Raw genomic sequence first — 15,510 nt, 5'->3', positions numbered from 1 at the left:
TAGAGCATCGGACTGGGATGCGGAAGGACCCAGGTTCGAGACCCTGAGGTCGCCAGCTTGAGCACGGGCTCATCTGGCTTGAGCAAAGAGCTCACCAGCTTAGACCCAAGGTCGCTGGCTCCAGCAGGGGGTTACTCGGTCTGCTGAAGGCCCGTGGTCAAGGCACATGTGAGAAAGCAATCAATGAACAACTAAGAAGTCGCAATGCGCAACGAGAAACTGATGATTGATGCTTCTCATCTCTCTCCGTTCCTGTCTGTCTGTCCCTGTCTATCTCTGCCTCTGTAAAAAAAAAAACAAAACCCTGAGGTTGCCGGCTTGAGCAAGGGCTCACCAGCTTGAGGGCAAGGTCACTGGCTTGAAGCTCAAGGTCACTGGCTTGAGCAAGGGGTCACTCGGTCTGCTGTAGCCCCCCGGGCAAGGCACATATGAGAAAGCAATCAAGGAACAACTAAGGTGTTGCAATAAAGAATTGATGCTTCTCATTTCTCTCCCTTCCTGTCTGCCCCTATCTCTGTCTCTGTCTCTCTCTCTCTCTCTCTCTCTCTCTCTCTCGCTAAAAAAAATTAGAAAGGCACACACACAACAGATTAAGGACGGGAAGGGGTGGAGCACTGTGATGGCCTGGCCCCCGGTGAGGGTGAGGTGGGAAGAGCTAAAGAACTCCAGACCTCTAACCTGCAAGCAGCAAGCAGCCCCGCCAGCACTCCACCTGGATCTTATTAACGTCTGCTCCCTGGCCTTGAGTTACTTCCAAAAAGCCTTTTCCTAATGTCTTCAAGAAGCTCAAGAAGGCAGGGAGGGAGGGCCCTTCCATACACCAACGGGGAGGGCTGGTGTAGTGGGGGTGGAGGCTGGGAAACAGCGGTGCCATCCGAGTGAAGGGGCCTGTGCAGGAGCTAGAGGAGGGGGGCCCCAGGGAGGGGCCAAACTCTGGAAGAGCCACCACCCATCCTGTCTCTTCCCCTCTCTTTTCACTAAGCTGTGAAGGTTCCACATCCTCCGAATCGAAACCAATATGAGCGCGTTGGTGCCAACTACCCGTGTGAGTACCTGTCCCCCCCCTCCCTGGCCCAACTGGGATTCTGGTTGGGTCCCCCAGTCCCAGACTTGGGTTCTCCTGCGCCACCCATCCCTCCCGCACACGCTCTGTCTGTGCCAGGCCTGAGAAGGCCCCTGGAGTGGCCGCAGCCAGCACCCAGCTCCCTGGCCAGGCCTCCAGCAGTTCTGGGCTCTTGCTTCGCCCTTCCCCTGGGCTTCCTGGTCTGGGCACCCAAACCAGGTGTCTTTCCTGATTGTCCTTTCGGCTGCAGAGCGGGGGTAAGGGAACACATTCATTCTTCTGGGCCTCTCTGCTGGCCCCGTGAGCCAGATTGGGGAGAACTGAGCTCCCCTGATTCATATTGCTTTGTACTCGGCATTTGTGGGCACTTCACAATGTGCAAAGCACTCTCTCCCTCCTTGTCTCACCTGGTCCTTATCCCAGCTGGGGGAGGTGGGTGCTGCTGGCCTATTTGAAAGGGGGGGGAGCTGAGGCACAGCAGCCTTGGGCTGGGGCTCCTCCAGTCGCTCCGCTCCTCTTCGGTGTCCACTTCTGGTGTGCTTTATCTTGGCTGCCCCCCAGGAAGTTTAGGTGTCTGAGCCTGGGTGAGCTGTGGTGAAGCACTTCTGGCTTGGGGTTTCTCCTCTCCTTAGAATGTTCTCAGCTTCTACCTAGAATGTTCTTAGAGCAAATCATGGGCCTCTCCTGCCCTTCCCAGCCCTGCACCCCCGTGCCAGCATCCGCTTAGCCACTTTGGGCCTCCACCCCATGACACCAGCTCAGCCTCCGTCTCTGCCACCGCTGCCTCTTCTGCCACCGCTGGTACCACCCCTGCAGGCCTCCCCGCAGGCCTCAGGCCCCACCAGGCATCCACGGCCTCAGCACCTCTAGTCGGAACCAGCAGCAGCCCACCTAGGAGCCCGACAAGCCGTGAGCCCTGCGCCCGGGGCCCCCACTGTCTCTCCCACTGCTCCCTTCCAGCCAAGACCAGGCCCTGAACCTGAACCTGCAAAGGTGCAGGGGCCCCGGATGTAGGGGAGGGGTCTACACAAGGGATTCACTGTGACCCAGGGGCTGTTTTCACTCTCTGCATATAAATATACACAGCACAGCCTGACTGGATGGTACAGTGGACAGAGCCTCTAACTGAAACCCTAAGGTCCCAGGTTTGAATCTCCAAGGTTGCCGGTCTTGAGCTCAAAGGTCACTGGCTTGAGCCCAAGGTCGCTGGCTTGAGCCCAAGGTCGCTGGCTTGGCTGGAGCCCTCCGGTCAAGGCACATATGAGAAAGCAATCAATGAACAACTAAGGTGCCACAACTATGAGTTGATGCCTCTCATCTCTCTCCCTTCCTATGTCTGTCTCTCTAAATAAATAAATATACACATAACACAGTCCTTATTCTACATCACATGAAGAACACAGCTTTCTAGATTGAATTTTCCACTAGCCAATTTAATTCTTTGACCAATTTTCAAATACAACACAGTTAAAGTGATTTTAAAAACACTTTCCTTTTTATTTTGCTGAAACGAGTTCATTGGTATCGGTTCCGATTCCAGCTCCTGCCACTGCCAAGTTCTTTGGGGCTGTTACTGCTACCAGCACCCATTTTCTCACGGGAACTGAGTTTTACTGTGTGCATTTTTTAACAATTTGTGTTATTTCTACCAGTAATTACTATTATGAAGTGAATGTTTAAAGAAGTTGATTATTTCTATTTACTCTGGCTAATCCCTGAGGAACTGGGAGCAATGCCCCTGGAACATTCCGGTACTGCTCTGTCCCACGCAGGGCTGGGGTCCCGCGAGTCTGGTCCCCGTGCTAACTACCCATGCGCTTGGTGGAACAGAGCAAACTGGAGGCCAAAACATTTGACCTAGCCTGACTGGGCGGTGGCGCAGTGGATAGAGTGTCGGACTGGGATGCGGAGGACCCGGGTTTGAGACCCCGAGGTCGCCAGCTTGAGCGAAAGCTCACCAGCTTGAACCCAAGGTCGCTGGCTCGAGCAAGGGGTTACTCAGTCTGCTGAAGGCCCGCGGTCAAGGCACATATGAGAAAGCAATCAATGAACAACTAAGGTGTTGCAATGACAACGAAAAACTGATGATTGATGCTTCTCATCTCTCTCCGTTCCTGTCTGTCTGTCCCTGTCTGTCCCTCTCTCTGACTCTCTGTCTCTGTGGAAAAGAAAAAAACAACAACAACAACAAAAAAACATTTGACCTGGCGGTTTAGTGGCCCTCCTTGGATCACATAGCAGAGCTCACACCCGCCAGCCTGACCATTCTTCCCCCTCAATGGCATGTCCATCCCTGCCTTCTCCCTCTCCACTCCCTAGCTTGTCTAGTTGTGCTGTCATTGGTGTATTTCTGACACTTCTATCACATTTCACAAAGACTAAAACAACTTGCCCTCTGCAGTATCAAGGCATGATCATGATGCACACCCCACCACCCTTGCTCCAACACCCACTAGAGGCCCCTGGGATGGCAGAGAGTCCGGGAGTGGGCTGTCTGGGGCCTGCCCTGGGGGAGGACTGGGGGCTCAAGGCTCTGCCAGGGGCTGGCATGGAGGGTTCCCTAGACCTGGTGGCACCTGGAGTCCAGGGACACCGTGCCTGCCCTGATCCTAAAGGTCTCCAGCCCTTCCCCCAGCGTCTTCCTGGTGAGCACTCTCAGCCCTGACTTCTCTTTCCTCTCTCCAAGGACCGTGTCCTGAGCGGGCCACGCTCTTCCTGAGCCAGGTCTGTGCCGCCTGGGCAGGCACTGGCTCTCAGCCCCAGCCTCCACCGACAGATGCAGATTTTTGGCAACTTCTCCCCAAAATAAAATCTTATCTTTCGCTTTTCTGCCTACGGAGGGTAACTGGCCTGGTGTCTTCTGTGGAGGTGGCTCTGCTAGCCCCACACGGGTGGGTGAACCGGCCGGTCCCTTTTTGGGCCACCACTCCAGGGTCAGCCTCCCGGAGCCGGTGCCCAGAGCCACTATGGCTGACCCTCAGCAGAGAATTATAACCAACCTTCCCTTCTGTCAGACTTTCCATTGTGGCACAGTGACCCGAGTTGCCCCAGGCTTGTGGTGGGCAGGGACATTGGTGTGACTGGTCCAGGGTTGCAGTGAGGCCTCAGCTCTCCAGCCCCCTGCCCACGAGGACATACTTCTCGGGTGCTGTGCACAGGTGTGAGGGCCTGGACTTCCATCACCTCTCCAAGGCAAGAGAGGAAGGTGCGGTGGGGGCTCCTGGGACCCCGTGCCAGCCTTGTCCCCTGAAGCCAACATGAGAGCGCCCACACAAGTACCTGGGCACGACTCAGCCCTCATACCAGCCCTATGCGGCCCTCAGAGCTGTGTTCCCAGCCATTTCTCATGGGTACATCGGAGTACCTGGTTGGTTCCTGCAGCCGAGGGAGTGGAGTGAGCCCTCATGGTCACTGTGTCATTGCTTGCTCAGTGCCCTGAAGGTGGGAAGACGCAGTCCCTCTTGTGGACCATTGGGAACAATGCTAGGAGTCACAATGCTGTCCCCCCTTGGGGGTGGGGGAAGCGGGTCTTTGGCCAGGTCCCAGGTGGAGGTGTAGGCAGGATCCTTCCCAAGGACAGTGGCAGAGCCCCCCCCCCCCAACCCCAGCCCCAGGGATGGGATCTGAAGGCCTGGAAGGCTGGGAAAGAGGTGCTGTGCCCACTCCTAGGGGAGCTGCCTCAGGAGGGTGGCCCATGCCATCCTGATGGGGAAGCACCTGGGGAGTGGGCAGAACCAGGGATGGGGTCAGCAGAATGAGGGTTTTGGAAGGTCCTGGGTCCAGCCTCTGCAGAAAGGACTACAGCTCCTAGCCTGGTACATAGCAGCAGGGCCAGCCTAGACAGGGAGTGGGGTGGCCAACTGTCCTAATCTGCCTGGGAGCTGGATTGGGATGTAAGACAGATAAATTGGTCATAAGAGGAGAAAGTCATGCAGTCTAGCTGGGTTTGTAGGACTGCATGAGTGAGCCAGGCAGGAAGGGGAGGGAGATGCCTCTTGCCAAGCAGAGGGTCCTGCCTTGAGGTGTTGCTAGAATGGAGATGCTGTGTAACCACCTTGCACCCCCAAACCCAGCCCCACAACCCACCAATGCATGTCAAAGGTTACTAAACATTTCCTTCCTTTCAATGACCATTATCTTATTAACCCTAAGGTACAAACTGACAACAGCAAATGTGTGTTCCAAACAAGCTGATGTGCATTGGGAAAAGGCACCACCAGGACACAAAAGCAGGCTGCCAGAAGGTGGCATTGAGGCACTGGAAGGAGGGCCTTCCATGCAGGGGCACTGAGATCAGTACACACTGGTCCCTCCACCCCCATCACCACCATCTTGGCTAGCTTGACCTGACTTTGCATGGATTTAGGGCTCTAGGCAGAGACCCTCCAAACCCCACACAATCCCCAAAGGGCTTCTCTTCTCTCTCCTTCCTCATGCATGGCCTCACCAGGGTTGATAGACAACGTCCCCACCAGTATTTGCTCTGCTATGTCCTAGATGAGAAATGGCCCCAGAAAGCAGAGCAGAACTCTAACAGGCTCCAGCAACTCATGCTGTGGCATGGATGAGCCTCAGCCACCCTGGAAATGGGCCTAGCCCAACCCTCCCCTGGAGGACCTAGCACCGCCCACTCCTAAGAGTGGTGGTTCTAAGTCTTATTACCCAATACATATATTACCCAATCACAAGCTGTGCCTAAGCAACCAGAGACCTTCCCAAATGCAGGAATTGGAAATAGCTTTGCCTCAAAATACCTCCTTTTGCCAAACCGGGCGGTTTGCTCGACTCTGACGCTGGGAAGCAAGCAGTCAGAGCCAGTCTGTCCTCAGGTGTGAAAAGCCCCTCGGAGACCTGCAGGGCCACAGCAGCCACTCACTGTGTTTGAGGGCTAGCCTCAGAAACACCATGGTTCTTCAGCCACACAATGTATTCTCGGAGTACCCTAGAAAGACCCTGGGGACCCTCAGTAGCTCCGGGAACAAGCCCTTCTCCCTTTTAAGCTGCAGATAGGCCTGACCTGTGGTGGCGCAGTGGATGGGGTGTTGATCTGGAATGCTGAGGTCACTGGTTCAAAACCCAGGGCTTGCCCCGTCAGGGCACATATGGGAGTTGATGCTTCCTGCTCCTCCTTCCTTCTCTCTCTCCCCCCCTCTGAAATGAATATTTTTTTTAAAAAAAGCTGCAGGTAGGAGTGGCCCTGCCTGCCCACAAAAAGCATTTTAGTCCCCCTTCATCTGCCAGGTACCCCCCACCCCACAGGGCAGGGTATTTATATCCAAAGCTCCTCCTGGGAAAGCAAGATCCCTTTCAGATTCTAGCTGATTCCAAGACGGGAGTTGGACACACACACACACACACACACACACACACACGCGCACGCTGCTGCTGGCTAGTGGGATGGGTTGGCTGGCAAAGGGCAGGCTGGCTGAGCTCCCACTGTGATGGTCGGTTTCAGCCAGTTGTGGCACTGAGGGAACGGGCAACATTACACATTCCCAAGATAAGCCAAGAGCGGGGCTCTTCATCTAACTCTCCTGTTCTGAAAATTCTGGCAGATGGGAAAAAACAAAACCAAACCCCATCATACAAGCCAAAGATCACACATCAGGAGACTGTGAGTTTGCAACCCCCTAAGATAACTGTGCCCCAACCTTTTAATGGCAGACCAGAGGGCTAAGTCGTCTTATCACCTGGGGGGGGGGTGTCAGATCTTCATTCGCACATGCTGCCACACCCTCTCTTCAGAAACAAGACACGCAGAGCTCAAATCACATTCCGTTAAGTAACTTCATGGATGCAAAGGTTTTTCAGAGTGAAATTTGGAAACAGTCATTCAGAGGTCAAGTCTGGTGGTTCTGTAGGAGGTGATCAAGCCCAGAAGAGGCTGGACTTTGAGGTATCAAGGCTGGTTTTCTCAGGAGGTGCCCAAGTTACGGGATTCAGCTGAACCTGCCTGTAAATCTGTTCCAATCATAAACTAGCACCTCTGCTTTTTGGCCAGTTTACACTTGAATATGTAGTAGATGGTTACTGATGCCTTCAGTGTTGCTCCTGAGCTTCCAGGCTAGGAGAAGTGAAGGTTCCAGGTTCTCCGTCCTGCTCGGAGTTTGAGGGCCTGAGACATCTCTCTGCGTAGGCCCACCTCCGGATCCCTGAGAGTCTGTCCGGCTCCCTTCTGCAGAGGCTCAAACAGGGGCTCCAGGCACACCCGGCAGGGCCTCACTCTGCATTGCTGGGAAGTCCCCGAGTCCCAGGTCCAGCTCCAGCCCTGCCCTCTGTTTCCTCCTGCTCTGGGTCCGACCTTGCCTGGACCCTCCTCCCCAGCAGTTGCCTCAAACACCCAGGGGACTGTTAGGCTTAGTGAATTTGGGTACTGGAAAGTGCATGCGCTGGGTTGGAGGCAGTTGGGAGCTATTTTCCCTTTAATAACAGCATTGACATAATTAACATGCTACAAAGCCCACCCTTTTTAAAGTGTGCAATTGAATTTTTAGTTTGTAAGTTGGCCACCAATATTCTGGGAGTATTTAAAACTGCACTGTCAGGGCCTCCCCCAGAGATTTGCACTGCAGGCCCAAGAGTCTGGGAGTACACGTCTTTTTACAGAGCCCCCGAGAGGCTCTGCTGTGCCGGCAGCCAGCCATGGGACCCAACTTGAGCAGGAGCTCTCCACAAGGGTGGGAGGAGGATTTTGCCATGTTTCTAGACAGTTTTGGTTGACACTGGGGGTGCTACTGGGATCTAGTAGATAGGGGCTGGGACGCTGGCCAACATCCCAGTACTCAGATGTCCCCACAGTGATCCAGCACCAGTGCCCACAGTGCCCAGGTTGGTAGAACTATATCTACAGGAACCTCAAGTCCCTTCCAACCTAATGTGAGCCCCTGGGACCTCCAGGCCCAACTCACAGGGCCCCAATCTCTGACAGACCAGCACTTACAGGGACATTTCTCCAACTGGGGCATGCAGTCCGATCTCTAACGAGCCCCGGATGATGCTGTCGGGCTGAGGATCACTTTGAGCACTGAGGGTGTGGTTCACATACAGACCATGCAGGGACCTACTTGGGGGTTGAGCTCGTTGTCTCCAAATCCGCAAATTCTAGACAGCACACTGTTTCCTCAAAACATATGAACAGCCTGCTGGGAGCCCAGGCATGCTCACTTCACATGGCTGATAACCCAGAAAAGCTTGCCTTTGCAAAGCATTTTCCTGCCACTTGAAGAGGGGGTGTGCCAGTTTCCTGAGAATTTTCTTCCACCCAAAAGAATGGAGAAGCTGCACCCCATTGCACCCCAGGCAAAGAGCCATGTCCTCTCTGGATCCCAAGAGGCTGTTGAAAGTGGGTGTCAAGGTGAGGACATACTTCGATCATTTGTAACAGTTCAGGTGGGGCCCAGCAGTTGGTCTTCCGTGACAACCAGAGAGCAAAGTTACCCCAGGAGGGCTTCAAGGGCTGTCCAGGTCCCTGCAGGGCGGACACAAAGCTGGGCCGTGGCATCCTTCTAAAAAAGCACAGCCCCATCTTGGGGAGCAAGAGGACTACCGGTGGTAAGTGCTGAGAGTCAGACAGGAGACCTCCTGAAACAGAAGACTCTCCAGCCAGGTGCAATCCAGAGCTGAGCTGAGAACCGAGACCGGGCTGAGAGGTGGGTGGGTTCTCCCCAATTAGAGAGTGAGGTCTGCTGGTGAGGAACTACCAGGGCCCCAGGGCCCCTCTTTCCCTGTGTGGGCAACCCAGAGCAGAGTGGAGCACTTGGCTTTTTCCTTGGGAATAGAGCAGGTACCTGCCCTAGCCCAGCTCAGAAGCAGCTTGGATCCACTGTCTGATGTCCCTGGGTGGCCCATCTCCTTAGTGACCAATGCTTTGAGCACTGGCTGGACGCTGCCCCAGCCTGGTCCTGTCCTTGTCACTATCCCTCAGCCCGGGCTCTGCATTCAAGCCTGCTGAATATAGGCACTGCGGCCTGCACCTCCCCGGGGAGGGCCCTGTACCACCCAGCAGGTTCGCTGGAAGTTGGGCTTGATAGTCCAGCCTTTAGCCAGCCAACAGGGGCCCTGCGACAGGAAGAAAGGTCCTTATGTGAAACTCAGGCAGACCGGAAGGCAGTTGCTAGCCCTGAAGGTGGTAATCCTTCTAGCCAGGAAGGGGGAAGGGTGGGCAAAAGCTGGGATTGTGGGAACACAGGCCAGAAACTAACTTCATGGGAAAGGCCTTGGGTAGGCAGGAAGATTCCAGAGCATGTTGTGGTTGAAAAGACAGCAACACACAGGAACAGTGTGGAGCCAGGCAGCACTGGAGGGGGTAGCCCTCTGTTCTGGGCTCAGTCTGCCCCCCACTCCCCTGGCCAACTGGCAGCAAAGCTTAGGATAGAGGCAAGACCACAGAGCCTGGTGGTGGTTTGGAACTTTCTTCTCCTTTGTTAAAAGGGGGAAAGGAAATGACTATGGAGTACAACCCACCCCCCCCACCCCCCACCCCGGCTCTGGGGTAGGCATGCAGGCAGTCCCAGCAAGCAGGAGCTGGGGGATGGGTGGGAAGAGTCCTGGAGTTTCCCACAATCCTTCTCTGCAGGGAACAGAAAGGCTGGCTGCTGAGGGGGTGGGAGAGGGCAGGGCCCTGGGGAGGGGGGAGGCGGGCAGGGGGCTCTCTCTAACATGCAAAGTCCAGCTGCCCATAACTAGGTTGCTTCTTGAAGAGTGACATACGTATAAATACACAGACACAGCCACACGCACACATGCGGAGAAGGCTCTGCATTCCCAAGGGTGGGGATCTAGGCCTGCGGGCCCCAACGAGCTCCAAGGCAGGAGCTGGGCAAGTCTCCGCGGCCTCCTGAGGCGGGGCGAATCCTCTGGGGAAGGCTGCTTGGTCTCTGAAGGTCTGTCCACCAGCACCCAGATGACTCTGAACCATATCCACGTGAGCTAGGCAGCCTGTGCTCGCGTGGGGGTCCGGTCTCTCCCCTCCAGGGCTCCAGGGAATGGGGGTGCAGACAGAGGAGGGTAAAGGGGGCCCGTGGAGTTGTCTTCTCCCCCGCCCCACGGGGTCCTGGCCTCCGGGAGGGGGGAGGGGCCTCCCTTATCTCTCTGCCTCCATGGCAGGGTGGGCCCTTGGTTCTGAGGCAGCCTGTTGGGGGGCCAGGGGTGGCCAGTCTGACGCCGGGGAAGGGGGTGCCGGAGTCCACAGGGGCGGCTGCTGCGATTGGTAGTGCTGTGGCCCCCCTGGAGGTGAAGCCACCATTGGCCAACTGGGCGCTGCAAAGCTGCCGGAGGTGGTGTGGGGCAAGTGCGGTGGGGGTGATGTGGCCGTGGCGGCCATTGGGCTGCCGCTGCCGCCACCATGGAAGCTCTCAGAGGCCTTGAGACGGGAGAACATGGTGAGGGCGTCGGGGAAGTTGGGGGGCGTTGCGGGGGTGTTGGCGGGAGTGCACATCTGTGGGGAGGAGAGCAGAGGAGGAGAGGTGAGCACCCTCTCTGGGAGGCCTCCAATCTCCCACTGGCTCCTACTTGGAGACACACAGCCAGCCAGCCAGCCTCTGTCGGGTGACTTTGTGCCCCTCCCCTGGAGGCACCTGGCCCCCCACAGTCCACCACCCAGGGGCTGACAGGAAAGGCGGGTGCAGAGATGGGCTGGCCCGCTCCGCCGGCTGGTGGCTCCAAGGTCCCATCCCAGCAGCCCCTCCACAGCCAAGAACGACTGCAGCTTGAACTGGGAGACCCCTGCATGGCCTGCCCTGGAGGCCACAGGGGACACTTACCATCTGGTGGTGGTGGTGACTGTAGGGGATGTTGGTCTCCTGGAAAAAGGCGCTGAGGGCCGTCTGTAGAAGAAAAGCCCAAGCTTACTATAGCACCCCGCCCAGCCCCACTGCTCGCCCTCCTTCCCACGCTGTCCAGGTCCTGGTGTAGCCCTGGGCTGGCCTATAGCGTGGGAGCAGGGAGTTGAGGCCGCGTACCTGTCACCAATCAACCCTCTCGAGGAGGTACCTGGGACCCCCAGGCAAGCATGGTGGGTGGTGAAGGCCCTCATGATACGGTCTGCCACCAGGCGTCTCCAGAGTGCACATACCTGGTGTTGGCACCGTGACCTGAGTGGCAGGGAGCACCCTTGCCTGTTTCAGGAGAAAGGCCCCCAGGAGACCATAGTCCAACTATCACCAACTCCATGGGTGGTAAGCCCCTACCTCTTTCTCAGCCTGTTTCATCATCTCTGAGCCTGGGGGTGGTGAAGCCCCCCCACATACCGAGTCTGTGACCCACCTGTCCCTCTCCTTGGCTGACCGAAGAAAGGGTTTTGCCTGGTCTGGGTCTTAGTTTCTCTACCTGCATCACAAAAGGGCTGAACTAGGTGGCTCCCAGGTTCCCCTCCCTTGCAATAGTGACCTCTTAAGACCCAAATTCCAGCTGGGAGAGCCAGAACTCAGTAGGATAGTCTGAGTTTGCACTCCCTGCCCCGTTCACCTGAGCCTTCAGCAGAATGTTCTCAAGGTGACAGAGCAGGATGGCAGAGGTGGGGCTTTGCCCAGGACTGTGAGTTTAGGGGGATGAGAGCTGACTTGGGTCAGTCCAGCTTATCTGGAGGCCTTGGGGGACTTGTGTGAGGGGGCAGGGGTTCCTGTGTAGCAGAGAGCCCAGGGGGGCGCTGGCATTTGGCGTGTCCTGGTTCAATCCCTGAACGAGGGTGTTGAAGAAAACAAGGGACCCAGCTGCTCTTGAGAAACTGCTGGGTGAGAAAGCCCATCAAGTGTGTGAAGGGTCCGCTCCGTCCTGCAAAGCCCAGACCCAGCTCTCAGCAGCCCCTGCAGCTCTGCCCACCGTAACCACCCCTTCAGACTGGCCCCTCACAGCCCTGCACTGCCCATCCCCTCCCCTGCCCCACCATACCCAGAAACCCAACCTGGCTGCCAGAGCTTCCCTGCAGGCTTTGTAATTTTCTTCAAGTAAAATTAAATGAACTATTTTGGGCATTTCCTGCTGAAACACCCTACCAGTGTCCCCAACTGGGTGTGGGAGCCAAGGGAAAGGGGGTACTGGTCTCTAAGCACTTCCCCATGACCCCCAGCCCCACCCCTGGAGGCCCAGAGACACACCCAAACCATTCTTCTCCCAACAGTAGCTCCAAAGGCCAAGGAGTGTGACGATTCCAGGAGAAACATCTGCCCCATCCCTTAAAGCAGACAGAGGTTTCCCCTCCCCCAACAGCTTCTGTCCCCATTAACACCTGCATCACAGAGAATATGACCCAAAAAGGCAGCCTAGAGCTGGCTGGGTCAGCCCTTAGCCAGTAGGCTGCCAGCTGGAGCTTGGAAAGCAGAAGGGGGTTAGCCACGCGGTACCCCTTACTCACTCCCTAAGAAATACTGAAACCTAAGGTTTGGGGGTTCATGACCCACTTTCACCTTAGCTGAACCTTCCTAGTATCCACATCCCCATTTTATAGATGATGAAACTGAGACTTGGGGATCCCAAGGAACAGAGTTCCTACCCCTGGGGGACATCAGAGCCCCCAGTCTGCAAGCTTCTCTTGCCCCTGCTGGGATCAGTCTTTCCCCAGACATTTCATTCCTCAAAACTACATTTTCAAATCCTGGGATCTATCAACACCAATCTGCACTGCCTGAGTGACCACCAAAGTTGGTGTCAGGCTGTGGACTGAGCTGAGAGTGCCTGCCTACTGGACACCTGCCTGCCCAGCCCCGGGCAGGGAGACATGTATGCAGATGTGGGACTCAAGCAAACTGCCATGAATGTGGTTTTGCAAGTTTTGCCACATCCAGCCCCAGAGACAGACTGGGCTGATTAGGGAGCTTCCAAAGGGCGAGGCTGCAAGCCCTGGGGGTGGGGGCATTCACCTCTTAAAAGTCAACTCACATCGCAAGGTACAGAGGGAAAAACGGAGGCCAGAGAGGGCTAGTGACCTGCCCAGAGAGCATCTCCTGGTGTGAGAGCCACACTGAGTTATCAGATCTCTAGTAGGAAGGAGGTGAGCAAGGACCCTTTGGGTGGATAGGTCACTGCTTCCCCAGACTGTCCCAACCTTTGGGTGGGAATTCTGATCCTTTCTAAACTCCAGGAAGCCCAAACACCTTCCCTGGACTGGTTCCCTCTGGGAAACACAAGTGGCGGGGGGGCTGGGTCCTTACACCTGTGAAGAATGGAGTTCAGGTGTTCTGGCCTCATCCCCAGATACCACCCTAGATTATTTCTGGGGCAGCTGAGTTCCAGAAGGTGGTTCCTTGGCAGCACAAGGCGTGGGCACTAGTGCTCTATGGGTCAGGGAGGCTTAGAAGGGTGAGGGCCAGACTGGGACACCCCACCTCCTGCCCAGCTAGCTGAAAGTTACTGAACTGCAGACCAAGCCTGCCCCGTGCAGGTGGGTCGGCCTGCCAACACAGAGGAGGGCCCCACACAGCACTGTACACTCGGTGCACACGCATGGGCACTAACTGTAATGGGGCGACATGTGTTACACACCCCGCACCCGCGCCTCAGGTGGACTGCGTGTTTACACACGCCAACATGCCCACACGCATCGCGGCGCGTGCGTAAATACAAATGCATACGCGCCTGCAGGCTGCCCATCAGGCACGCAGAACCACACACGCAGGGCGACTCCGCTCGTGGGCCCCAGGGCTCTCGTGACCCAACCCCATGGCTCGGGGAAGGAAGGATGGAAAGGAACAGGAGGGCAGCGCGTGTCCAGCTCGGCCTAGACCTGGGGCGTCTTCCTTCCGGCCGCCCGCCCCGCTGTCTGTCGGGCTCCTGCGCCGCCCCGCCCTGGCCTTAACTGGAACAAAAGTGGGGGCCCCAGAGTCCCCACAGCCCGGAACTTGGGGTCCTGGTTTCGGGGGCCCAGGCTGGGGCAGATCACCCCTTCCGCTCACTCCGCGCGGGCAGCGTTTCCGGGGGCCGCGTAAAAGCAGCCGTTCCGCCAGGCCTGACCCATACGCCGCGTGAGCGCGCTGAGGCCCAGACCCGGGCGCGCGACCGCCGGACACCCGGCCCGATGCCGGCCCGATGCCGGTCCAGCCCAGGCGGAGCACGCACCCGCACGTGTCTACACCGCACACGCCCGCCACGCGATACAGGACCCCGACCCCGGTTCCTGGCCCTCGGGCCGAGCCGGCCGCGCACCTCGAACTGCCAATGAGCCGCCTGCAACAGCTGCTTTGCCTGGTCGGCCGCGCACCCGGCCGTCAGCACGAACTGGTTGATCATGACCTGGTGCTTAAGCTCATCCATGTTCACGGACATGGCGCCACCGCCGCCGCGCTGCCCGCTCCGGCCTCCTGCCGTCGCGCGTACCTCTGCTTCACGCGTCCACCATTAGCGAGCCGGCTCCGGCTAATACAAATATTTACTGTGCGGCTCTGACTCACGGAGCCTCGCCTCGCTCGGGAGCCGCGGAGGGCATGCTGGGAGATGTAGTCCGCATCGTGCCCGCCCGCGCTCCATCGGGGGCTGCGGCACGAGTTCTAGCGGGCCGGGATCCTACTGCGTGCAGAGGCGGGCAGTGACGGGAGCTGGGCACCGCGCCGCTGCTCTGGCAGTAACGGGGGTTGGCCGACAGAGGTCAAAGGCATCTTTGTCAAGACTCTGGACCCCGAGCCCCGTGTGTTTGGCATCCCTCTGTGTTCAGTGGGAGCACCCTTGGAAAGGGGGCCCTAGTAATTTTGGCACAATCGGCAACCCTAGGCTGCAAGTCCCGGAAGTTCTGGCACACAGTAAGCACCTATATTCGTTCAATGAAAAAAATGAGTCTGCCCTTTAGGACTCTGCTCAAAATCACCGCCTCTAGAAAGCCTTTTGAGTCTCCCCAACTCCCCGAGAGCATCGTGCATCTGGGAAACGGGTCCCTCTCCAGCCTGGTACTCGGCCAGGTACACAGTAGGGCCGAGGAAGTTCTGGAGTTACGTAGGGTTGGAGTGCGGGATAGACAGGAAAGGCCGGCAGTCTTTGTTGCCTCGGGATTCCTTCCCTGTGGCGCTCCCACTTTCCCACGCAAAATCTGCTGCACTTTGCAGGAGATCTCACCCGTAACGTGCGGGTGCCAGGACCGCGAGGGGTCAGTTCCAATAGGAGAACTCCTATTCCCAGAATGCCACAGTTTATTTGCAAAATTTGGTCCCGAGTGACGTCAAGTGAGTGAGGACGCACCTCCACCAATGGGCGACCACGGGGTGTTAGGACCTGGCCATATAAGGTAAACAAAGCTGGCTACCCAATGAGGCGGTGTCGGGGGCGGGCACTGGGTCGAGTGGGTCACGCGGCGCGCGGGCGGGGCGGGGCTGGAGAGCGCAGCGGTGGGTTTTTGCGAGCTGTGTTTATAGCCCCACACGCGCCGCTTCCGGTTGGCTTCAGGGGTCTGGCGTCAGCAGCCGGGCGGGGGTGGCGAGTTCGGAGCGGGGACCCGGACAGGGAGTGGGGGAGAATTCCCGGGCAGA

The 15,510-nt window shown here is 57.2% G+C and overlaps 2 protein-coding genes across 2 annotated transcripts in view; one reads left to right on the top strand and one right to left on the bottom strand.

Moving 5' to 3' along the window:
- The window catches only part of C4H16orf96 (chromosome 4 C16orf96 homolog), a 47,313-nt gene extending 43,449 nt beyond the window's left edge, over window positions 1-3,864 (top strand). The window contains exons 16-18 of the mRNA XM_066275007.1: window positions 983-1,045; window positions 1,761-1,972; window positions 3,750-3,864. Of these exons, the coding sequence (XP_066131104.1) occupies window positions 983-1,045; window positions 1,761-1,933 (236 nt within the window). The 3' untranslated portion in view covers window positions 1,934-1,972; window positions 3,750-3,864. The remainder of the gene's footprint in view (window positions 1-982; window positions 1,046-1,760; window positions 1,973-3,749) is intronic.
- Window positions 2,537-14,437, bottom strand: UBALD1 (UBA like domain containing 1). The gene is made up of 4 exons (XM_066275008.1): window positions 14,201-14,437; window positions 10,825-10,887; window positions 3,268-10,499; window positions 2,537-2,920 (listed from the first exon to the last, which is right to left on the bottom strand). The coding sequence occupies exons 1-3, from the start codon at window positions 14,318-14,320 to the stop codon at window positions 10,146-10,148; spliced, it is 537 nt and encodes a 178-aa protein (XP_066131105.1). The 5' UTR covers window positions 14,321-14,437; the 3' UTR covers window positions 2,537-2,920; window positions 3,268-10,145.
- Window positions 14,438-15,510: the final 1,073 nt, after the last annotated feature.

Source organism: Saccopteryx bilineata, chromosome 4 (assembly GCF_036850765.1).
Source record: "Saccopteryx bilineata isolate mSacBil1 chromosome 4, mSacBil1_pri_phased_curated, whole genome shotgun sequence".
Taxonomy (NCBI): domain Eukaryota; kingdom Metazoa; phylum Chordata; class Mammalia; order Chiroptera; family Emballonuridae; genus Saccopteryx; species Saccopteryx bilineata.
Note: the sequence above shows the minus strand (reverse complement) of the source record. Positions and strands in the feature narration are given on the sequence as shown.